The sequence below is a fragment of the Parasteatoda tepidariorum genome, chromosome 7 (genome assembly GCF_982258835.1).
Source record: "Parasteatoda tepidariorum strain Cologne lab strain chromosome 7, Ptep-v5.0, whole genome shotgun sequence".
Classification (NCBI taxonomy): Eukaryota; Metazoa; Arthropoda; class Arachnida; order Araneae; family Theridiidae; genus Parasteatoda; species Parasteatoda tepidariorum.
This window is the reverse complement of record NC_141761.1, coordinates 71,162,500-71,189,521: the sequence shown is the minus strand read 5'-3', so window position 1 is coordinate 71,189,521 and position 27,022 is coordinate 71,162,500. Positions and strand designations below refer to the sequence as shown.

Below are 27,022 nucleotides of genomic sequence, written 5' to 3'. Positions count from 1 at the left end.
TACAGTAGTCATGAAATTAAGGGAAATTGGTTGAATGTTTCGATTAAACTTCATTTTAATACTAAAAAAATAATTTTTTCTATACATTAAAGTATGTAGTCTTAAGTTTAATTTGCACAAAGAAAGAAGTCTATATGTGAAAAATTGTTCGAGTAATTACAAATTTACAAAAAAAAATTGGATTTCGGGTAGCCCCGCTCACATGAATGTCGGGTATCAATGACCAATTTTATTTCGTCGATAAATGTACGGTTGCAAAGATTATTATTTTATTGCTTCAAATTTGAATGTTATAAGCATTTTTAACAACAAACATTGTTGTTATTAAATGATTGTTATCAAATGATAGAATTCACTATAAGTATATAAATATGTAATAAATAAAATAATTTTGTGATAAAAATGATAAACGAGGTTTACCTATTGTCAATACATTGGTCATTTTCATTTACACCTGAAAAAACTGTCAAAAAACATAATTTTTGTAACTGGGTGGGGCTACCCGACACATTTTGAAAAGAGCTGAAAAGCATGTTTTTTTAAATTTCTATTTTCTTAAGTTAAACTATCCTTTTTTTGGTTTATTCTTTTTGCATTAGTTAATTAGATGATAAAACAGTAGAAACATACAAAAATATTGATTATTACTCAATATTATACAGAAATATAAGCAATACTCCTTAAGTGAGCAGGGCTACCCGACTCTCCCCTATATGTATTCATATATTCACTTAAAAATAAATAATTGTAAATAATTAATGTTCCGTTATAGGAATGATACTAGGACACTTAAAAATCCAAATAGTACTAGTGGGACAGTTATATTAGAATTCCTAAAAGAATTACAGAGCCTTTCACGTGATAGTTTAAAATTTCATGCAAATTGTGCTCCGCGTAATACTTAAGATGGGATTATTGTTGTTTTTTTAATCTTATTTTAAAATTATGAAGAGCATTTTCTTTAATCTCAGATTCAAGTGTATCCTGTAATTTTCATTAAATTGAAAATAAAGTCTGAATAGATTTTTAAACATAATAAACTTAATGAAATATAAAAAGCTAATAATTGTGTAAATTTTTAAACGTAAAATGTCCTACTTTTATCTTTTTTATTCCCAAGTGATGTTTCCTAGCATCATAATAAATCAATCCGAAGAGGAATCCGATCCTTTAACCTTTCCTCGTCAACAAAAAAAATAAAGTTACTTTTTAACTGCTACACAAAAGTTTACTTTTATTATGAGTATTATTATATTGTGAATTTTAACTCGTAAACATATAAATTAATACTTAATTTTATGTGGGCGAGATGTCGTGAAAAAAAATTGTGCTGCATTTGTACAATACTTGATCTTGCCTAATTTGAGAGTGGGGCTCCTAAAGCAACAGAGTTTTTTAAATGACATTTATAGAGTGTATTTTGATGAAATGTATAAGATTAAAACCGTTATATATAACAGGTTGTCACGTAAATGTTGTAATAAACTTCAACGGAAGTTAAGACACATGAATAGGATAAAAATTGCGGAATAAATATCGTCATATACCTATAGGTGCGATTCTCCTATTTTGACCTGCTCAGAACCATAAGAAGAAACTCCCAATGAAGTTAGTCAAACCATTTACGTGATGCCCTGTTATGTTCAATGTTTTTCAAGACAAAATGGACTGAAAATGTCATTTAATATAAAAACTGTATGAGAAATAAATGAATTTCAGATTTGAAGTCAGTGAAACTAAGGTATCTAAAACTTGTTAAAAAAATTTCATGCAACAGAAACAAGAAAATGAGAAAATTTTTGTGATTCAAATAAAAATGTTTTACAGCATTAATACTTTTGATTTCGAAAATTTGTATACCAGTATACCACATGGAAAGATTATTGAGATTTGTGAAGGAATTTATGATAGGTATTTATTTAATGAGAAAATTGATAAGTTTAATTGGTTGGATTTATGTAGGTTTTATCTTTTTGTGAATGTTCTTTTTAATGGTTTAGATTTTTACAAACAAATTATTGGAATTCCACAAGGTAATTCCTTTTCGGGGGCTTTTGCCAATATTTTTTTGCATTTTTTTGAGGCTAAATTTCTTGAGCATAATGAATTTAATGCTTTTAGATATACTGATGATTTGATTTTTCTTAATTATGATAATTATAATCTTATTTATAGTATTTATCCTGGAGATTTAGTCTTGAAGAAAGCTAATGAGGATTGTTTTAATGTTGAATATTTAGATTTTAAAATTGATATTGTTAACAGCTTTATTAAAATTGGTGTCTTTGATAAAAGAAAAGCTTTTAAATTTAAAGTTATTTTTTTCTGCAACTTTAATACTAATTTGTGTAATAAAATATTTAAAAATTTAGTTTTTTCACAATTGGTTAGAATCAAAAGTATTTGCAATAATGTTGAAAGTCTTCAGGAAGCTGTGAATTGTTCTTTAAATAATTTGATTAATAATGATCTTCCTTTTAATTTTTGTAATGTTAATTTTTTAATTAAAAGAATGATTGAAGAATTCTAGGTTTTTATATTTTTTTCTTTTAACAGGACGCAATTCAAGTCTTAACTGAGCAGCCCCAGTTAAGCATTCTATTAATTTATTACATATTTCTTTCTCTTGACATTTTTCACTTTTTTTTCTTCATTTGCGCATTGTAATAGAGGGCGTTGTTCTCTTTAGGTTTTAGCTTTTTCTTTTCATTCGGCTTGCTTGAGAAATTGATGTCTGACCAGTGAATATGTGAGTTTTTATTTTTCTGATGATTTTGTTTGAGTTTCTTTTCTTAATTTGTTATTTATATTGCATGTTTTTTTTCCTGGACTTCTGTGCAAAACCATCGGGGTACTAAGGGAGTTAATTTAAGCATTCGCTTCTCCCTCAATTAGAAATGGTTTTGGTTTTATGGCTACCGGGGCCGGTACCCCCTGAAGACGTCGGCTTCGGTGGTCATATTTTAATTTTTATTTCCTTCATTTTCTTTTTCTTTATTGCTACTTTTTTCTGAAATTTCTGCTGCTTTTTAGCGCATTTTTTCAAAGAAGTTTTTTCCATTTAGAATTAAAAATATGTGTGTTTTCTTTTAGTATATATATATATATATATATATATATATATATATATATATATATATATATATATATATATATATATATATATATATATATATATATATATATATATATATATATATATATATATATATATATATATATATATATATATATATATATATATATATATATTGACCATGCAGACAATATAAATTATTATTTTTGCACCCATTGTTTATATTTTAAATATTTGCACTGTAAAATATCTTGTTCTACTTTAAAAACTTTATGCTTACTGTTTAAAGTAAAAATACCACATCTTGGATCAATATTTCTATCAACCATTGTAACTCTTATAGATAGATGATCTTATGATATCCTGAAACACACTAACTCTAGCATAAAGATTTAGGAGCAAACATATATTCTCATTCTTCATCCAAATTGCTTTAAAGCAGATCCAAATCCAAAATATCGGAGGTAAATGTTTTTTTTTCTTTTGTATATGGGTTGTGAAATCTTGCCATAAACAATCTTTATATTCCATAAGTAAACGACTTTGTAAGCACATTTTCACAGAGGCATTTCTTCAAAAATAAATGGAATAAAAAAATACATTGCAATTTTTTTGTATTTGTAGGCAGGCGTGTTTCTTTCTCCAAACGCTCAGAGGTGAAAACAAATCCGACATTGGTTTAGATGTAATGTTAAACTTTTATTTCTGTCATGTATTTATTTTTCAAGAAACGAATTATTTCTGAAATTGACACCCAAAATAGTATATTCTTTTTTAAAAAAATAATTTGAAATGCAGCTTTCGATAACAATTACTTTCTTATGCAATTTAAGTCTTTTTTTTCTAATTTCAATTTAAGCTTTCATGCCAGTAAATATTTTAATTTTTTCATCTCCAAAGGAAAAGTCCTGAGCAAAATTAATTAGTTAAATATTAATTAAATAGTATTTTAAAAATATAGAAATTATCCTTAGGTTTCAAGTTAATGTAAAATATTTTAATTTCACTCTATATGGCTTGAAAATTTTAGGAAAAATGAGAATTAAAAAAATAGAATCGGAGAAAAATATTTGAAGTATTTTTGACTGAATAGTAGGTGAGAATTGAATCAGTGGAATTACTTACGGCATCCCTAGAAACCTTTGCATTTGCTATATATAAGTAGTTGATTGCTATAATACAATTCGCTATTTGCTTTGTTGGTAACATTTTCAGGTTTTCCTGATCTGTGTTAGAGATCCTTTCTGTTTCAGTGAAAATCACTGTTTTGATCTATCAGTGCGAATGGAAAATAAAACCTTAAGGTGCTTACACTTTAAAACAGTTTGCTATGTGCTTTGTTGATAACATTTTCAGGTTTTCCGGACCTCTGTTACATATCCTATCTGTTAAAAGTAATATTTTGATCTATTAATGCAAATGTAAAATAAAACCCTAAAGTGCTAGCATTTTAAAACAGTTTGCTACGTGCTTTGTTGGTAATATTTTCAGAATTTGTAGACCTGTGGTAGAGATCCTATCTGTTACAAACAAATGCTTTGATCAATCAATGCGAATAGAAAATAAAACTCTAAAGTGCTTATATTTTAAAACAGAACTCATGTAGATAAGTATCAAAATAATGGATTACACGCTTAAAAAATAAGTTATATTTGTTAGACCTAAATACGGCAAGGCATTGCATACCTGCTTTCTTTGAATTAGTCTTTTTTTTCACTTTAAATTGCCCCAAGGTATGTGTGACTAGCCTAACTTGTACAAATATATTGCGGTATTGACTATGCCCCTCTTAATATATAAAAAAAATTTACCCTCTAACTGAAGCTGTACATTTTTGAAGTATTCCAACAATATATTCTTTAATAGTTACATTCATGATTAACTTCATTTATTTTAGTTTATGCAGGTTGCATGAACAATAAGTTTTTACTTCTTAACTATTAAAACTCAATCGATTAGCAAGTACTCAAGAGAAAAAATATTAAAAATGAGTCTTATCCAAAGAATAGTATTCAACAATTCAATTTGCAATACCATCGCGTACCTTGGACCAATTTTCTTTACTTTAAAAATTATTTTTTAAAATGTGGAGCAAACTACATTCATAAAAAATGGCATGTCTAGAAAAAAGCATAATATATTTCTAAGTAATTTCCATATAATTTCTAAGTAATTTAAATTATTACTTTATTTAAAAAAAGAATAAACAATAAAATTTGCTTAATTTTGTTATTAAACTTCATGTATGAAAATCTTGAACTCGTCGAAGAAACTATATGTATGTGACTCTTTCCATTATTTATTAATAATTATAGAATCAGATTACATATTTTATTAACTTTTATAGAATCAGGACAATATACATCAATTATTATTTTAGAATCAGAACAATGTGATTTATTAATAATTCTCGAAAAGAAAATGATTATCTTATTAATTATTCCAGAATAATAAATGAATATTTTATTAATTAGTATAAAATAAGGACTACTTATTTTATTAATTATTATAGATACAGGACTGAATATTTTAGTTATTATTATAGAATCAGGGATACAGAATTCATGACTTATTATTAAAGTACCAAGAACCATGTCATAAAACATCGCATTTATTTTTCAATAAATATTAAACTGTTCTTTCAAATCATAAATTTTAAACTTTCAGTTTGGAAGTTCATTTATCGGACCGAATTTTATTCGGTTCGTCTATCAATTCTAGTTTCAGACGTTCTGCATAGTTATATATATTCAGAACTTGTAAATAGAAATTATTGTCAATAATTTAATTAAAAAATAAATAATTTTATGAACAAAATCATTATTTTATAAATTTAAGGATCAGCACATAAAATAGTGTTACCGGATAAAATGTCAATACCGTCTGATTGATAATAATTTATCAGTAAATTTTATGATGGTAACGTCAGCAAACATACATGAGGCATAAAAGAAACGAAAAGAATTTTTCGAAACATTATTTGCTATTGAAACATCACAAATGTTACACAGAACACTTTTTTTAAGGATAAAAAAAAAACAAATCAATTGAATTCCTGTTACAATGAAATCGGTTCTTCTTGCGAACTAAAAATACACAAAATCGAAACTCTCAAACATTTGCTGACGTGAATAGATTTTTCGATCATTCTTGCCAAAACATTCTAAACAATAAAATTTCTTTTTTAGTCAGATAGAATGAATTAGAATTCTCTTTTTTTTATTTTCTGCTTTTCAATCCAGTTTCACGAAAAGCGAATGTAACCAAAACGAAGCTTTTCAAAGCCACGGCTATTTATAAAAAGAATCGCAGACACTACATCGTTTATTTTTCATGAAACTAAAACTCCTTCTCAAAAAATGTCGATATTTTAGCCGTGAAACTAACACTTTTGAAAAGGTCATTGTCCTTCCAATAATTGCATTCCATCGAAGGGCTCACGTTCATTTACAAGTAAACATCAACCCTCCCCGTTTTGGTACACAAGGGACTTATGACTGTCCGTTGCCATTTACTAATGTCTAAAAAACAAACGGATTGATATTTTCCTTCTCAACAACTTCTCCTGGGGTCAAATTTGGTCATGCGCGTGCTTCTTTCAAAGCTTACATTTTCCGAGAATGTGTTTTGAAATTAATTCTAATATTTGTTTTAGTTATGTTTGATGCTTAATGGGCGTTTTTTGAACTTATTGATTGCAGCAAACATATCGACGCTTTAGATGCTAAGTTTGTTGGCGGTAAGTGGAAGCAAGTGTTTTTTTTTTTACCTTTGTTCATGTAAGTATTTTATCGGATCAATTTATTATTTAATAAAATTTTTCAATGCATCTCAAAACATCATTCTAAAAGCCTCAATATTACGAAGTCGAAGGGGAATGCTCGAAGGTGATATTTTGTGATATCCAGAAATTTAATATTTTCAGCAATTTGGTAAAAATAATAATAGGGTCGGCATTTAATAGTTTTTTTTAAATTTTATTTTATAACTGTCTTTGAACAGCCGACCCGATTTTGAGTTTACGATTACCGATAATCTACTCCGTAGCCTTGTAAATTTGAATCCAATCCAGACGACAAGAATACTCGTGGATCCAAGTATTGTGAGAAATTTGACTTCCTGGAGAACTTTTTGATGGTAATCACCCAGAATGGCTTTACACGGATAGGAAAACCATGAAAACATCCCATGGTAGCCTCACAGTACCTGGGACTCTAATCCATGATCCGTTTACCCCTGAGGATATTCTACGTCATCAGCACTGTGGTAGGTACGAGTCGGTTGCGGAATTCTTTGTTCGAAACATATTCCAGTAAAAATAGATTTTCAGGTAAAAGTACAGAGACGCTATGTGCCGGTACTTATTGTCATAATTTGATCCAGAATTTTTTACAATGTACAGGATATAATTTTTAAATTTTTTGTTCACAAAAATTATTATATTTTTGTTGGTTTTTTTTTTTTTTTTTGATATTCAAAATAACTATTGCATAATTTTTTTAATTATTTCATTTAGCGGTTTTTTAGAGCAGAAAACAAATGCCAGGTTGTATTTTTTTTTAAAAAAATATATGATATTTTTATTTTGTCATTAGTTTGTTGTAAATTTCATACTAATATTTCTTCCACCAACAAAGTAATAATTAATTATTCGAGTTGTTAAGGTATTTGAAGAAACGAAATCCACCTGATCAACGCAACCGATGACGCCGTATTCATAAAATGCACCTCTTAAGTTCACTATAAGTTAAAAAATTTGAAAACTTAAACTCACGTATTTATTAAATGTTTTTAAAAAATCATTTAAGCTGAAATTTTAATGTCAATTCGTGATATTGCTCCTTTGTTAAATTATTTCATTTAGTTTTTTTTTTCCTTTTTGAATTTCGCAAAGGATCATCATTTTATTTTAGAGGTGACCTTTAAAAAGCTATCAATAATTCATGTTCCTGAATATATTGAAAAGCCATTTAACTAATAATTTTTATCGCGCCTGACACAACAGCAAACCTAACTATTTATATTCTTGGTCTGTCATAAGGAAGACGCGACCGCATCTAAGCAGTCTGCGTTACGCCCTGTTTTCCTCAAGCAGATAGCATCTTAGACACAACAAACTCCACCCATCAATTTGAAAGAATATTTTAATGCATATTTTTTGTTACCATACAAAAATTGTATTTTTGTGAATTTTATTAATTATATGTAAAATCCTATTTTTGTAGAATGTAGCCAGTCTAATTTATATTTTTTTTAAGTTACGAAATTTAAAGTTTATATATTCAAAAATTGCGCATAAGCATATATTCTAAGCCAATTGTTTCTCATTTACCCATAAGACTTATAATAGTGTTAATGTTTGCTTTTGTGCAACCTGAGATTTGAATGTTTCTTAAAAAACAGCAATAAAATTATTAAGAAATTGAATCTTATTTAAATCCATTTTATACAATCTTATTGTTGTAATAATGATAAAGTTGCTAAAGAAGACGTTCGTAATCTACTATAATTTAGTCAAACTGCTCTAAGTTTCGTAATTAATTAATACTCAACAAGAAATTTTTAAATAAAAATATTTGGGATAGTTTTTATTATGCAATATTTTCCTAGATATTTATCATTTTGTTTTAAAACTCTATATGACATTTAAGGATTTCAAATCTGTGTGAGAAATACAGCGAAGAGAGTTTCTGTTAACTAATTAAAAATACTTATTTATTGTGTGAAGTTAGTGTTTATATTTTTTGGGACAGTATATTTTTTTGTTTAAATAAATACTTTTTTACTTATAATGTTTAGCACTTTTTCACAATAGTGATACGAAATAACAATATTTTTGAAAAGATATATATTGTTTATAATTTTAATGCAACTGTAAATATTTATAACTAAAGTGTTTGTTCACGAAATAAAATCAGTCATACGCCGATATTTTTTGGAAAATGTGCATTCCAAGTTTTATCATGCTACTGGTAGTTATACTTAGCTTCTTCAAGTGGATGTTTAAAATCGATACTTTTTGCGCATTTTCTGAACATGCTCTCTTCTCTTATCACGTCATTTTCTCATTTACTTTTGAAAAGGAAATAATTATTTTTGTTACTTTACCGCACTTCATCGCTTTTTCAAAACTTAGTCCCCGTATAATGTAAAAATACATGTTGTATTAACCCGGGAGGACGCGCGGGGCTTCATTTTATGATGCCATGTATACTATAAGACCTTATTCCTAAAACACTTGATACCAGTTCATCTTTTTTTCTTAGTAGCTGATTTTTCCATCCTTATCTGTTTTTTTTTTGTTGTAAAAAACTGGAAAATTTGCGGCATTTTCTCACTCCCGCTAAATGCTTCAGTTACTAGAGTCATAGCATTACCCTGCGCGTTAATCAAATCGTTCTACAAATCATATCAACTTTCTTGATTGCCGCGTTCTGTGCGTTATTTTCGTCCCTAATTAAAATTATTTCTGCTTGTTTAAAATGCACATGAAAGTTTTAAAAAAATAATTTCGCTATCTAACAAAAATCCACGAACTAAACTGACTACGTTACATAAAAGTGTATGAAAATCCAAGACTAGTGAAATTTGAGAACAAGTGGAACTAAGTATTTGTGCCGATTTCTTTTTTTCTGGGAACATATGACTTCTGTGTTTAATTAATGCTTCGGAAAAAACAAAATATAAACAAATATTATTATACGCATTCGTGAGTGCGTTAAAACAATCATATCAAGTATAATATAATAAATTATATACTAATAAGAGAAATAAAAATATTATCATGTTTCATTAAATTGTATCTCAAAAAGAATGGGAGAGATCTTCAAATAATTGGGCAACAATTATCACAACGTCTAAGACTTAAAAGTGTTATATTTCTTAGATTTTAGCAGCGAAATGATCTCTTAAGTTCTCCTGATCTCTGACACCGTGCGTCTTAAAGTTCTATCAAGTGGAGCGCGTCCACGCTGGTTACATTAGAATGCGATTCATTTAACTTAATTAATTTAATTAACTTAATTAATTTCATGTATAAAATAATCATGTTTTATTTATTTATTTTTAAATTACGTGTCATAAAATCCTTAAAAAAATTAAGTAAGTATGTCAAGATATAAGATTTAACTCCATAGTCAATCAAAGCTCTCAAAGCCATATTTTATTTCCACTAGTTCTAAGAGTTCGCTCTTAATAAAAAAATAATAATAAAAAAATATTTTCAGCTTAACTGTAACGGCGATGTAGTTCCTTTTTCAGCCATTCATTCAATTTTTTGTTCCAGAAAATAGCGAAACTTTTCCTTGCATGACTATAAATGTGGAGAAAATTTCTACTTTAAACTAAATGCAGGTTAGCCTTAAAGAAACTAAACTTAATTAACTCGTTCTTTTTATGAGCACGAACGTAAAAAAACTAGTTCATGGCTCGTATTGTAATTTAGTTACAGTTTTTATTCTCGGGGGTATCATTGAGACATTAGTTTCTTTGAAGTTTTTTTTAAAATATTTCTTACTGAAAGACAGAATATTTTGAATTTAATTTGAGGCAATTGCTTCTGACATGTTTAAAATGCTCCTCAGAGAGCTGCAATCACGGTAAAGTTTTTTGTGAAAAAACTTATTTTAAATTTTTGTACAAGTTCTAATAGACTTTGTCTTTACATTTTTATGAATTCTATCACGAAAGTGATTTCCTTTGAAAATAGCTTAGAAAAGGTTTTGTTTTATTAAGATAAGGTTTTGTTATATCAAAATAAAATTTTATTTTATAGCAATTCTAAATATTGTTTAATTTTTTTTGCATTTTATTTATTTTTTAATACTAAATTACTATCCCTTGGGTATTTATAGTAAATTAAAATTTTTCTATTTTCTTGTTTGAAATATATTCTGATTATTGATCTTCTAAAGTTGAAATGCAATTCTTTAGAAAGGAATTATGACTTTAAAAACTCAATTTTTAATTCTTTTTTAAGACCAAAATAAAGATCATCTTTGCTTTAATACTTATTTCAAAGATTACTTATTTTTTATGTATAAATGCAAAGTACAATTGTTGATTTTAAAAGCTGATATACTTAAAATGAGAAACATAAAAAAAACGATAGAAATATACAAAATTTCGGATACAAATTTCGGTAAAAAATATTGTCACCTTAGTGCAACATTCTTGAAATCCAGTTTACTTTTAAACTCATTGGATGTGAGCACGGAAAATGGATGTGCGCACATCCATTTTCGGGCCCATCCTTGGTAACTAACAATTCAAACGCACTTCGGTAATATATGAATGAGCCGTTGAGGTAAAGACTTGTTCGAAGCGTTGCTTGCCGATCCGATATCAATAGGTAGACAAGATGTAACGAAGCGAATATCCTTGATGTCCTCCAGCTATAATCCATCAAGTATCGAAGAATCCTGTGAGTAGAGAGTCAAAGACCATTGTTCAAGATTTGTAGGACTGAAACGTTCGATTACACCCTCAAAGAATCTCTCTCATAAACTATGTTGTCTAGCTAGATCTAAGTACAGTAACAAGTCTCGATCTGCAGCGAAAAAAAAAACAATAATAATAAATCTAAAATTTTTTTTCAACGAAATTATTTTTATTTGATGTTAAGCTATAACAATTATTACTTGATGAGAAACTTTATTCACTTCAAAAATACACAAACATAACAATATACAAATTATATTTTTGAAGCGAATGAAGTTTTTAATCTTACTGCTTCAGCTTCTTGGAATTATTTATTTAATTATATGCATTTTAATATAGTTCTCTACTTTTTAACCGCCACGAGATATAAATAAACGCTTCTCAAAAATTCGAAAAACAGAAAAAAAATGTCATCATTTTAAGAATTTTAAAAATTACTTGACTGTTTGCCTGTAACTTCGAAAAGTGGCCAGAGAATTCAAATTTATCTTCATCTCAGATTCGATAGTCGATGTAAGAGGACGATAATTATTTAAAAATAAACGAAAGTTAGATTAAAGTCGATTATGATTAAAATGATGATACAATTATATTATAATATTTATAACAAAGCATAGCCGAAGACATATTAAATCTATGCATGGTACCGAATACATCTTTTTTTTTTGGGGGGGGGGGAGCAATGTTAAGGGAGTAGTCAATGCAAATGATAAATGCGTCAAATGTACCACATTATCTTCTACGCACCTTTCCATTTATTTAAAAGTTGGGGTTATCTTAAGATATAATCTAATCCACATCAGTTTAATCCTTTCACGATAAATATTAAATTTACATTTTTGTTTGTTTCTTTTTAAATTGATAACTCACCGGTTTCATGCGTAAAATAATGAAGAAAAACAATATTAAAAAAAGTAAGAAGTTTTCATATTTACATATAAATAGATAAAAACAATAATTTCTTAAAAATACTACCTTTTATTAAAATTAAGTAATTACTCAAGTTTAAAAATGTAAGGTTTATATGAAATATAAAGGTTAAATTCGTAACAAAATAAAATAAATTGCTTTTTTCTCATACTTGTGCAGCTAATCCCTAGGGAAGTGAGTAAAATTTAGTTAGTTCTTGAAAAATATATTGGTAATTTCCCTTAAGGCGGAAGAAATACAATTTCAGAGCTCGTAGTAGGATATAAAGCAGCATTTCATTTTTCTTGAAAATAAATATTATATTTTAGGTTTTATAAGAAAAGAATTTCATAGATGTGTTTTGCATGTATTTTATTGTTGAAAATATCTGAAGAATATAGTGGCTGCTTTATTTTAATAAAAAATTACTTTGCTTTAATAAAGGGAAGCAAATATAATGAGCACCACATCTTAAGAATATGCAAAAAATAGAACCTTTTGTAAGAACTTTTCTTTCTTAAGTATGTTATTGTAAACGAAACTGCTGGTAAAGAATTTTATGCTTTTTTATTTTTAAAATATTATTTATGTAATAAATTGTTACTTAAGTATTCATTTAATTGAAAAAATATTAAAATATTTTTTTTAAATAAAAATAGAAATAACGAGCAAATACTTTTATATATTAAATTATATTGCTTGTTTAAATACCTTTAACTACAAACTAAAATAGTTAAATTTGATTTACTAATAAGCTACAGTTCGGAGAAATATGAAAAAATTTAGGACACATATGTTTCGTAATGATTTATAAAAACACTTTTAATTTTTTAACATGACTTAAAAGTCTACTTTCATATTGAGTTTCTTAAGCTGATTGTTCCATACTTTTTTAGGTTATTCAAATTATATTCATTGAAAATTTCACTTTTGTTAAAATGTTTGATTATTGACGACATTCTTAAATGTACTAAATCTATGTGGTATAAAGTTTCCTAAGTATCATTACGGAAGATAAAAAATCGTCTATACTTTTATTCTATGAAAAAAAATTTTTTTTAACGGCTATTTAATCTAAAGTAAAGAGATTTATTTTATTTTATTTTATTTTATTTCAAAATCCATGCTTAAATTCGCTTTTTTTTTCAATTTTTATTGGGAAAACTTTCTTTCTTTAAGTTTTTGTTTAATTTATGTTTTTAATTAAAATTCTGTATGTTCTATATTTAATTTCTATGGATCATTTTTAAATTAAAATATCATTAATAATACATCAATTTATATCAACATTGCAAAGCCTGACTAACTCATGAAAAATAATTTTACATTAAGAAAATAAGAAATATTCGTTGAATTTTTTGTACATTATGTAAGTATGGGTAATTTTCGAAATGGAGAATTATTTAAGATTTCTTTTAAACTTTACTTTAATATTCGATTTTCTTACTATAAAAATTTCTGGTACAGTTGTAATGTTTTGGTCCGTAAAACTTAAAACAATGAAAGTGATATATATATATATATATATATATATATATATATATATATATATATATATATATATATATATATATATATATATATATATATATATATATGGGTCATTCTTACGAAAACTGTCATTTTTCAGTTCATGAAATCCCAAAAAAGTAAAGTGAATAAAAAGCTCTGAAACTTTTTATATTAATAGAAATATGTAATGGCATTATAAAGAAAGTATATATCCTATAAATTATACTTAATATTTAAATTAATTATTTTTTTAAATAATTAATTTATAATTAATAATTAATTAATTAATTTAATAAATAAATAAATTTAATAAATTAACTTATTAATTTTTTAATTTATTTTTCAAATTAATTAATAAGTAAATTAAGTATTTTCACTATTTAAAAAGTGAGGGAATGATATTTTATTTTAATACATGTTTTTATCTAAGTTACATCTACCTAAAGTTTGAAAATGATAACATACTAAGTATATCTAATATTTATTATAATTTAGTCTTATATATTTAATAGTTTTTACAGGTTTGGGAAATAAAATTGGCTGGCACGATTGAACAAAAAAAAATAAAAAATTAATAATATACTCATCTTGAATCATTCCCTCACTTCAGCGTCATTCCCTCACTTTATACACTAGTGAGGGAATGACGAATTCAATGAAATTTAAAAATAACAGTTAGGCCGAATTAATTTCTGAAGTCAATCACATACAATTATATTCATACAGGAAAGCAGCATATAATTATCCACTTTCTCGATGAAGTTGTATTTTATTTTACTCTAAAAAATGACATGAGGGAATGACAAATGTAAAAAATTTTCCTGGTTTGATTCATTCAAATTTATTCCACAGCAAAGCTTCTTTAAGTTGAAGATGGAAACATACTGCAATTTTGTTCTTTGATGCCAGTTGTTAACTTCTAAAGTTTTCATTAAAATATTTTTATTCTAAGAAGATTGCAGGTGATAAGAACATTGTTGTGAGGGATTGACGCGAAACACTGGGGACGAAGTTTAAAATAGTGCTGTGTTAATATTTTTATCAGAAATTAAATATGAAATTGATTTTCTGAATTCTATATTTCAGTATTCTGAAATAAAAAACACGAATTTGCAAAAAAAAATTTTTTATTTCAGAAACAATTTTTTTCTTTTTTTAAATCAGCAGTGGGGATAAGTGAGGGAATGACATATTGGTATATTTTAATTACCTAAAATAAGTAAAAAATAAAAATTGCTAATTTTATTTTTATTCTTTTGTTAGCTTGCATTCCGAAGGACTCTTTCCCTGAATTTTTTTTTTCGTAAGCTGTAAAACAAACATAAAATATACTGGGGACATGAGAATGACTGTTTTTGTGAGAATGACCCATATATATATATATATATATATATATATATATATATATATATATATATATTATATATATCTATACTTTTTATAATTTTTCCACGCTTTAACCGCGTGAACATCTTTGTCGGTGATTGTATTGTCTCTGACAATCTTAAAATAAGATGGAAGTGTTTAAATTGTATATGACACAAAATTTTAAAAAATGTTGTAAGAGCTAATCATTGAAGTAAGCTATGCAATTAATAAACAAATTAACAAAGGATAACTAAAAAAACAAATTAACAAAGGATAACTAACAAGTATTAAGCTAGCAATTAATAATTAGCAAAAAAACTAGTTAACAAGAAATCACAAAAAATAGCAGTTAATAATTATAGAAAACAAGCTAACAATTCATAACTAGCAAAAAAATAAAGAGCTGTTACTAACTAATAAAAAATTGGTTGAGAGAAATAATTAATCCCTTAATAAACGTGCTTTTGTAGTACATATTATTTTATTTCACATTCAAAATTATTATCACGAACTATTAAACACAGTATAAAATAGGTAATTAAGCAACTTTTAATCTAATTTTTTTCATTGTGTTCCGTCAAATTTCGAAATCGTTAAAAGTGTGCCGCAACAAAAAAAAGGTTGAGAATCACTGATATATATATATATATATATATATATATATATATATATATATATATATATATATATATATATATATATATATATATATATATATATATATATATATATATATATATATATATATATATATATATATATATATATATATATATATATATATATATATATATATATATATATATATATATGTATGCCGAAGAGCCATTACATTATGACCACCCAGCTAATTACATGTAGGACCACCTTTAGCCCTCAAAACTGCCAGCACCCGCTGTGGCATTGATACCACAAGGCGCTGATAGGTAGTCTGAGGTATCTGGTACCAAAAGCTCACCTACTGGTCCTGCAATTCCCTCACATTGCGAGGGGGTAGGGTGGCAGCACGAATTTGTTTTTCCAAGTAGGACCACAAATGCTCTATTGGATTAAGGTCAGGTGAATTTGGGGGTCAAGACATGGCTTAAAAGTCACTGGAATATTCATCGAACCAATCCATGACGATTTGACCCAAATGACATGGTGCATTATCCTGTTGGTAAACACCACCCCCCGCAGGAAAAACTGTTGCCATGAATTGGTGAACCTTGTCTGCAACTATGTTCAAGTAGCTTACAGACATCAGGGATTGTTGGATTGTTCTATGAGGATTATGGGTCCCAATGTGCCCCATGAAAACATTGTTCCTGGGCGAGAAACCATGAAAACCTGGGCGAGCCCATTGTTATAGATGAAGGGTGGTCATAATGTAATGGCTCTTCGGTGTATATATATATATATATATATATATATATATATATATATATATATATATATATATATATATATATATATATATATATATATATATATATATATATATATATATATATATATATATACATATATATAAAAATATATGGGTACATATACATATGGGTTGGCAGGTGCAGATATATTGGTATTTTTCGATGGAAAGAAGAATTTTATCATTAACTAATGGCATTTAAAAATAATAAAAGGAATGATACTCTTATTTTTATGTATGCCGTGTTAGGAAAATCATGATTAAAAAGCATACAATACAAAATCTTTTTCATTTTAATTTCGTTGTTGAGATATGAAATATTTACACATTCAATACTTTGTTTATAACATTCTTTATTCAATTTATATTTGCAAGTTTTTAACGCATACCTAATGTGAAAACATGAGAAGGAAAAACGTATTGTACATTTGTACACGACCCCTATATTTCTAAGTTGACCTTCTAGGAAAATCCCATAAATTGTGCTTTCCAACGGTGTCTAGTAAGCGTCTGCTGAAGCTTTGGCGAAGCCCGAGAGCTAAGATCGATCCCATGATGCACTGTGAATCACTTTGAGGGATATATTACAGCGAAAATTTCGTTAAAAGGATGAAACAAAATTGATAGTTCTTCAACACGTTTTAAAGGCATTTAAGTTCCCGTTTCTTAGGTTTTCAATTACTTATTTAAAAAAAAATATTTTATGAAAAATATTTTATAAAATCCATTATTGAAAGAGTTATTTAAAAAAATTTTTTTTTTACAAAAAGATACTTTCTTGAAATCTTTTTTTAACAAAATCAAAGTGGTGAAGTGACGCTAGGACGACTTTCTTAAATACACAGCAAAAAAGGTTGAGTGCTAAGGAAAAAAAATTTTTTTTCCATGCTGTCAAATTTTTTTATTAATTTTTTCACTGTTATATTTTTATTTATTTATTTAGTCATTTTTTGCCTCTTTATTTATTCACAACACATATGTTCATGCTCATTAGGATCAATTTATAGCTCCATTGCATACACAATTCGTTTAAAAAATGCATTTTAGTGATATATATTTGCACATATATATTCAAACAACTGTTATTTTGTCAATTTTATATTATCTTTTGCACGATAACTACAGTTCTGTAATTAAAAATGTATTTAGTTTACCTCATCGCCAAAATTGATGGCAACTATAAGCCAAATTTTTTTTTTTCAGAGTAGATAAATTTAAACAAATTTACTTAGTTTCCTCCCCCCCCCCCGCTTTTTTCTAGTAACTTATCAGTTCTTAGGAAATTACATATTTATGACAATGTAAGTTACGAATGTAATTTGTGGAAAAAAACGATAAAAACTTGGACTATAAAAGTTCACATTGACTTTCGTAAATGATTTTGCATTTCGAACTAGTTTGTTCGTTTTAAAATAGTTATATTTTGTTTAGGCATATTTTCTATCACAATTTTATTATTTATCATTAACATTTTTATTCACACTTTTATTATCTATCAAAAAAACAAGTTAATCAGGAACATCATGATACTTCCATACCTTTAGCTAGACCTTATAGTTGACCCTCTATTCGGCAGAAAAAAATGATATAAAAACCACTAAAACTACTGAACAACAACTGAAACTTTACGGTTCAAGCAGTAAGTGTTTCATTTTATGCCCTGCTCATTTAAACGCTGATAATATATATATATATATATATATATATATATATATATATATATATATATATATATATATATATATATATATATATATATATATATATATATATATATATATATATATATATATATATATATATATATATATATATATATATATATATATATATATATATATATATATATATATATATATATATATATATATATATATATATATATATATATATATATATATATACATATATCTATATATATACATATATTATCAATATTCGCATACATAAATGATTATAAAAATATAAGTGGAATAAATAAACAGTTTCGAGAATTTATATTTATGCTTGTACTAAATCTCGACTCTTACAATTTTCTGTAAAACTAAAAAAGTTTTAAACTATGCACTAAGTGCCAATTCGATAAGGCAATTTTCAAAAAAGCGTCAAATATGTTGTTTGTTTTATTAGATTACCAAGATGATTATAATAATATTATTGTCAATATCTCAATTACGTTCTTAACATTTATAAATAAATATTAAATATTTCTTCTCATGAATTAGTGCTGTGAAAGCAATAATGATAAAAGAGAAAATAGACTAATAAAACTTGTTGCTGTTGTTCCTAATGCCACATAGTGAAAACAAGCAGATTTAAGGCAGATGATACGTTTATTGTTTTTCAGAGGTTGCTAAGGATACGACTGCAGCCACATACGCACACACGTCACAGCCCGTTTTAAAGGGTGGACTCATTCATACCTTTATTCATGCATCCATTCACTCATCCACAAATCGTAATTTTGACCTGATCCGGAAAACGATCAATCTCCAATTTAGTACACCCAGAGGTATTGATTTGTTTTTTTCTTGCACTTGGAGGACTTTGGAATTTTGCAGATTTAACGTGCACCACCCACCAAGTGTGATTACAAGCTATCGGGAATTTTATACTGTTTATCATCATCATATCATCATGACTAACATATCATATTTGTTACGGCAGTCCAGAATAGGCCAAAACCATCTCCTCCACGAAAACCTATTATTTGACATTGACTGACAGACTTTTATACTTATCACTCAAAACTCTGATTACACAGAATCGTTGTTTTGATCTTCCTCTCTTCTGACTAGAGAAGGGCTTTGAGTCAAAAAAAAAATTACTAAATTTTTTCATCCATTATGGCAATATGAGCGAACCGCTTCATTCTTTTAAGTTTAATACTTTTATCATCGAGCTCTTTAAAATACATTTCTGAGCTATAACGTCTTCGTAAAAGGTCGATTTCCTTGACGCTGTCAATAATTCTTCTGAGACCTTTCTTTCGATTTCTAGTTAGAGACTAGATTTCTGAAACATACAATAGGATACTGGTCTAATGAGAGTTTCATGCATAGCAAATGTTTTTATTTCTGAAAAGAAATTGATATCAGAATAAATAGCGAAGTCCTATCAGGTAGGATTTTAAATTTCAGGGGAAATACCTTTTTTGTGTTATCCAAATTAATTATCTGTCAGGATTGAAACACGTTAAATTGAACATTTTAAGTCCGGAAATTCTTCTTAACATTGTTTATTTTTGTGGAATGCAATGCTCAAATAAGAGCTGAGTGGAAATTCAACGGGTGATATATATTATTCATTTTATTTGGTTTCAGAGTTGCAGTTAAAAAGGTTTGGTTCTAAACTAATCCAATTATAAGATTTTTAATGTTTCCAAAAATCTAAATTTTTTAAAATCTTTTTCAGAGGCATGGAGAATAAACCTCAGGTGACTTCTCCTAAGAAATCACCTGTGCACAGTGAAAAGAAAGAAACTTCGAATGGAGATACCCCATCCCATGGGACTTCCAAAACTAATGGATCTTCATCAAACCAAACCTCCGAAAATAAAACAGAACTTTCTAGCACTACATATCAGGAAACGTCAAAAACAGAACCCTCTAGAACCGAACAGGGATCAACTTCAGTAGCACCAAACACGATAGATTCCGTAGCTTCAACAGAAGATACTCTACCCCATCCAATCATATCAGTAGACATCCAAAAAAGTATGCCTTACGAAAACAAACAGGTAGTTACTCCATCTGAAGAAGACAAAAAAACCGATCTGTCTCCAGAAATAGTAGCATCTGTAGTGACAACAGCCGTAGTAACCGAAGCGGCCTTGACGGTTGGTGGAACAGATGGACTCGTTGTTAATGGTAACAAATTTAGTAGTAGCTCGAGCAATGTAGATGCTGTTGTAGAGCAAGCGCTTAACAAAATTAGCGAAAATATTAGCACTAAAACTGAAGCGAAAACTGTGAGTGACACTAAACCTATTCCAAATGGCGACATTGACCACTCACCAGTTTTAGACGAAGGTTCAGGAACCAAAAGCGAGCTTCTAAAAGAAGGATCAATAACTGAAACATTAAAACAGGAAACAACTAGTGAACCAAAAACTTCCAAAAGTGACAAATCGAATCACGATTGCGAAACAGACTCTAGTGTTGATGCAGTTTCCAAAGATGCAAATGTTTGCAATGGTGTTCCTGGAATTATTACTGTAGAAAGTATTTCAAAGGCCGATACAAATTCCTCAAATGAAAAGCTAAAAGACACTGATTTAAACACAAAGGTTGAAATTCCTTGTAGTAAAGACTCCTTGCCAGAAGAAAAATTGTCAAAAACGGAGAAACAAGAAGAAAGAGACATTAATACGAAAGAAAGTTCTTCCGCTAGTGAAATTCCTATTGTGAATGCTGTTAAAGAAGCTAAAGATGTTAGTTTAGAGCCTTTAATGTCAGTTGATACTTCAAATAAAGATGTTAGTGCACGGGAAAACCTAACAGATAGTGCAAAGTTGCATAAAATGCTTGATCAGAAAGAAGTTAGCGATAAGGAACCATCCAAATCGGCAGAGAGTATGAAAGCTAGTGAAACAAAAGAAAGTATTACCGAACTAACTGAAAAAGATGTAGATGAATCTTCTGTAAGCAAACATGAGATTCAAAAGGACTCAGAATCAGGTAAAATCTTGCATGAAGAAGAATGCTTGAAGTCTGAGAAAGATGAATCTAAAGTTCTGCAAAAGGAGAATGTAGATACTAAAGAAAGCGCTGATGCGTCTCCAGCGAATAAAGAATCTTCTTCTGAAGCTGATGTTGTAAAAGAAGATCAGATAGAAAAAGATGACGTGTCTAAAATCAAAGCGTCTGGATCGGAAACAGTGACGAAGGTTACTGAATCTGAAACATGTGACATGACATTGATGATGACTTCACAAATACTTACGCCTGAGCAATTGAATTCTGATGAGCCTGTAGAAGAACAGAAAGCCAACTCTGGAAGAACTTCGCCATCTACGAAGGAAAATGAAAGTTGTCGCATATCTGCTTCAAGAATATCACCTGTTACCTGTGATGTTGGCGTTGGTATGGATGAACAGAGAATGATACGTGTTGCATCTGGAGATGGAGGAGAAGAAGAGGTAAGTTAGATTGAATGATTAAAAGTAAATACGTAATAATTACAAGTAAATTTTGATTCAAGAAATGTTTTATAAGTAATTTATCTCACGATTTTATTTTAATTTATTTCTTGAAAAGTTTAATAAATAGGTTTAACGGCTCTCTTAGCTAAATATTATTGTTTTGATATGTATAAGAGACAACACCTCACTTGATAAATAAGTATAATAAGTATTTTGTAAAATTAATAAATAAAAAAAGCTCGAAGAATATCGAAAGTTATGATGTCACAAAATTTCATCTTTCTTAAAAGTTATCATTTGTTGCTTTGCAATTTGAATTGGTCAGGGTTGGTTATAATTTAATGCACAATAATTAGACTAACATAGAGACCGTTCAGGTTTATTGATGACGGTTTAACTTGATATATTTATTATATAGATAATGAGAAAAAATACATCAATAATAAAGAAAGAACTAGTTCGAATTTTAATTACCTGTTGATTAAATGGTGCGCATGAAAAACCGAACATGAAGACACAAAACTTTACTTAATTATTTGTTTAATTAATGCGTCACTTTCTTCAATTCTCGATTTATTGAGGCAACGTGATGTTTTATGCTTGTTTTTAATTCATCTCTTCTTGTAAGCTTTTACTTCATTTTCATCGAACCATATTTTGACAAATTTTTAAGAAAGTTATTCTTATAAATGCAAAGTTATCTTATATTGATAAACTTGCGTTAATAGAGAAAAGGAAAATTTTCAAAATAATTAAATATTATAATAATGCTTTTTTGCTTTGTTCAATTTAACAGTAAGCACCATTATGAACGTTGTCTTACAAATGAAATTCAAAATTTGTAATTTACCGTTACTATTATATTATATTACCTTACTATTGATACATATTAAGCGAGCTTTAATAAAACTTTTACAGTTCGTATGTTTCTAACGCACTAGATGCTCCAAAATGACCACCAATATTAAAAAATCAATCAGTGATTCATGGAAGAGAGTAAAAATGTTTGATGTGCTGTACTGAAAAAAAAAATAATAGATATTTAAATCTCCACGTTTCAAAACTAGCCACAGACGTTTCTTTCAAAATAAATACTCTGCTCACTTGTAAAAAAATTTGAAGAAATTTTTTTTTATTTGAACTACCATTTGTGATAATATGGTGCAGCACTTCTAAGGTCAAAATTAAAAAATATTTTTGCAAATATTTCGATTGAAATGTTAAAACGTGCAGTAGGAAATATTTTTTTATACTCTTACAAGTTTGCAGCTCCATCTACTGACGAGTGTGGTCCCAATTTTTGGAGATAGTAAAATTTTTCAGACGCAGTATCTAATTTTTAGACATAGTGTCCAATTTTTAGAAATAGTTTTTCAAATATTTGCTTATTTTTGAAAACCTGATAGATTTGTTTGCACTTAGGTTTTTTTTTCATGTTTCTAAAGTATCTACACTGATGTTTTTTACAAGTTAAATACCATTAGCTGGTATATATTTATCTGTAAACCCAACCTTGAATTTTGGAGGGTTAAGTGCTATCACCTAGAGTGAGTTAAAGTTTCTTTGTGGTCTCGAATTTGCTCATCGCGATTTTTTGCTGCCTCCTTTAACGGAATCTTATCTTCAACGTACTGCATCAGTTATTAAAGTGCGATTAAATTAGTAGATAAATCAGATAAATGTTGAAGAAGACCTTTCGCGTATTCGAATGATTTCGAAAATCACTGTTTAAAGTTGTTGGGAGTTTTTTTACGCATGTGTGTTACAGTGAAAAAGAAAAACATTTCTTTTCACAAATAATTATTAATTTTGACTCAAAGATATTCTCAATTTGATACATTTCCAAATTTGAATAATTTATTCAATATCTGAACAGCAAAATATATTATAGAAACTACAAAATATATTATAGAAACAACAAAATATATTGTATTAAATTTATTATAATAATAAATAACTTGTTCTATAATTCGAACAAAACTAGTATTGCAAATTATACAGGGTATTGTATTACATTTTAAGATCCTTGACACATAAATCCATACACTTTGTGTTAATTCGTGGGAAGTTAATTTAATTAAATTCTCGTTTTCCCCCATTTTTAATTAAGTAAAATAGCCGCTGTTGCAGTTAGTTTAACTCCAGGGCTCCAGTTTCAATACAAATGATTATGTACTTCATTCCTTCGCTTTTTGAAAGAATAGATGGGCTTGTTTAATTGTTAATTTTGTAAACAACATGTAGTTTACAAAGCAGACTATGTTACTAAATTTCCATGCATGTCTTCAGTTTTTTTAAGAAGTAAATTCTTTTCTTTTTAAATTTATTTTATCACATATTTTACCAATAATATTTATTTCTATTTTTAAAAGCAAAGAAGACAGTACGTTCTCAAATGTGAAAGAATAAATTTTTTGACATTAGGACCCACGATACAAAATTTACTTCCCTATAACTCCCGTAAACAAATGAAATCTACAACAGGCAAAAAGCAATTTTTTAAATGAAAAAAATCAAAATTTTATTTCATGAAAAAAGATTTCCAAACACTTTTTTTAATTTTTATTTTCTTGATTACATTATGTTAAATTTAAGTTAATCACAAAAATTTTTTGTCTGTAAGATTATAACTTTTTTTATTAAAAATGTTTTTTAAGTTCATTAATACTGTATATTTAAGTACCCAGAGTCTTAAAGGTTTTCTTAAAATCCGATAATAAATAATGGTAGGTACTAAGAGAAACACTTTGCTCAACCTTATATAACTGTGTTAACTTTTATCACATGAATTGGAACTAATTCTGCCCCAGCTTGTCGAAGTATATCAAATTTTTAGAAGAAATATTTTATCTCTAACTTTTTTTTTGAAAAAAGAAAACTATATGTGGCAGTAAAAGGTATTTCAATTGAAAAAGGTATTTCAATTTCAGAAATTTTTTTTAATACGTGTTATAAATGATAAGTTGTAATAGTCAAGAAAATTTCATTTCCTTAAAAATGAAATACCGTCATTCGGTGCTAATAAGTGCAAGATCTCGCAGTTTTTGAACTTTGACATGTAAAAAAACTATGTTAATTCAAACTTTAGTAAAATTTATCGATATTATATTCATAACTGGACTCAGACGAGTGAATTTGATCAATATTGGCATTATTTGCATGTAATATTTACGAATAATAAGTCAAAACTTACCTTGCACAAAGTAGCCCCCAAATGGGGCTACTTTGTGCAGCGATAGGAATTCAGTTTAATAATCATGTTTTTAGTAAAATATTGATATAAAATTGTTAAAAAAGTTAATTGTTGACATTTTAAAGACAAAAACATCAAGATATGTAAAGATATTAGTTTAAAAATAATTTTCAGCGCTAAAAAACCATTTATTTTGAAGAATTGTTTCTTAAAAAGAATGTTTATTTCAAAACATTTGAGTTTAAACAAAAGGAAACCATATACTTTCTTTAACATTGAATTGGATGATATTTCAAAAATAATAATTATTACATACTCATTAACATTTATAATATTGATAAATTTGAACATAACATGCTTGAATGAACATGACAGAACTCGCTCTTCAGTTTCTGTCAAAATCACATGAGGTCCTATAAAATATATTTTTATGAGTTAAATCGTTTGATTAATTCATTAGAAAAATCTTTGTAGAAGAAAAATAATAGTTTACGAGGAAGTTTCACGTGTTTCTTGTGAATTTTATTAGAGATAGTATTTCTGTGGATTTTGTACTTCCGAGAAGCTTCTGCAATCGACATACCACCAGCAACTGCTTGCAAACATTGTTGCAGCTTTTCTAAAGTGTAATCACGGTAGTTTCTCGTTCCAGGTATTTTTTTATAACGTCTGACCATTTTTCTGTCAAAAAAAAAAAAAAAAAAAAAAACGAATGAAACTTTGCACAAAGTAGCCCCAAAGTGCATTTTTTTTTCATTTTCCGTTTATTTGTTATTAATTTTCAAATTTTTTTAACGCTAACATGATATTATTGTTTATTAATATATAAATAAAAAATTTTGCACTTACGACAATTGTTTTATCAACGTCTTTGCATTTCACAGCTAAAGATTCCACGCACACTTTTCGACATCCGACGTCCTCGGAAAGTTGTTGACATTGGATGAACGAAACACACTCTGAGATTGTTTTAAAATTCGAAAAAAAATGTTTGTAGTAATAGAAGAGACTTCGATCTTCAAATTCCACACATTTTTAACGTGAAATAAACATAATACTGAATAGCAGCACTTGAAAATGCCAAATTCGAATTTGCACAAAGTAGCCCCCGCTGCACGAAGTAGCCCCGAATGACGGTATATATATCTATATATATTGTAAGGAAATGTTTAATAATTTTCTTTAATCTTTTGGATCAAATCATTTCATATCGGAGTCAAATCATTTTCGAAAAAATTATTTCATATCACTCTTGGAGTGTTAAGAATTAATAGCTCGAACTAAAATGTCTAAATGTGTAATAATTGGTATATTTGAGATGAGATATTATCGTTAATTGCTCAAATTACTAAATGATATTTGAATAACTAAGTGGAAGCAGATTTCAAGAGTCATTTGTAAGAAAAAAACTCATGGAAATATCTCAATTTTGTTTTTTTCAATTGTGCAACATTGATTTATATGGAAAGTTATTATATTTCACAAACAGCTCTAAATGAAGAAAAAACTTGAAAATCTTTGAATGCTCTAGGAATAGAAGAATGCTCCTAGTGCATTTTCTCCAAGTGCAACCTGTCGTTTAGTAGGAAATAAAAATTCTTAGAGTACAAACCTTTCGCCAAGAGCAGTTTAAATAAGGGTTAAGGTTGTAAATGGATACCCAATTGAGCGCTTGCGAACTTAAAATAAGGGCATAACATAATTTTTACTTTCAAAGCCAACTCACGAACTATTAATCTAACTTACTCAAATTCACCAAAGTGTCACTTAGAACCTTCAACTGTTGAGGCAAATGAAACCATTTTCTTGTGCAGTAATCTCATTTTCAAGTATTACGATAGTTGTTATTGATATGCTTACAAAGTCCTAAAGAAATAAAAAATTGTCTTAAACTGAAAATATACAACGATAAAATTATACGCAATAAAATTCTAGTTGTTTAGCCGTATTGGGGAAAGCAGTTAATTTGCAATT

General features: G+C 27.6%; 1 protein-coding gene across 2 annotated transcripts in view; it reads left to right on the top strand.

The window, feature by feature from the left end:
• The window catches only part of LOC107439448 (uncharacterized), a 166,033-nt gene that overhangs the window by 57,271 nt on the left and 81,740 nt on the right, over window positions 1-27,022 (top strand). For both annotated transcript variants that reach the window (XM_043057346.3, XM_043057304.3), the window contains exon 2: window positions 20,127-21,852. In XM_043057346.3, the coding sequence (XP_042913280.2) occupies window positions 20,131-21,852 (1,722 nt within the window). In that variant the 5' untranslated portion in view covers window positions 20,127-20,130. The remainder of the gene's footprint in view (window positions 1-20,126; window positions 21,853-27,022) is intronic.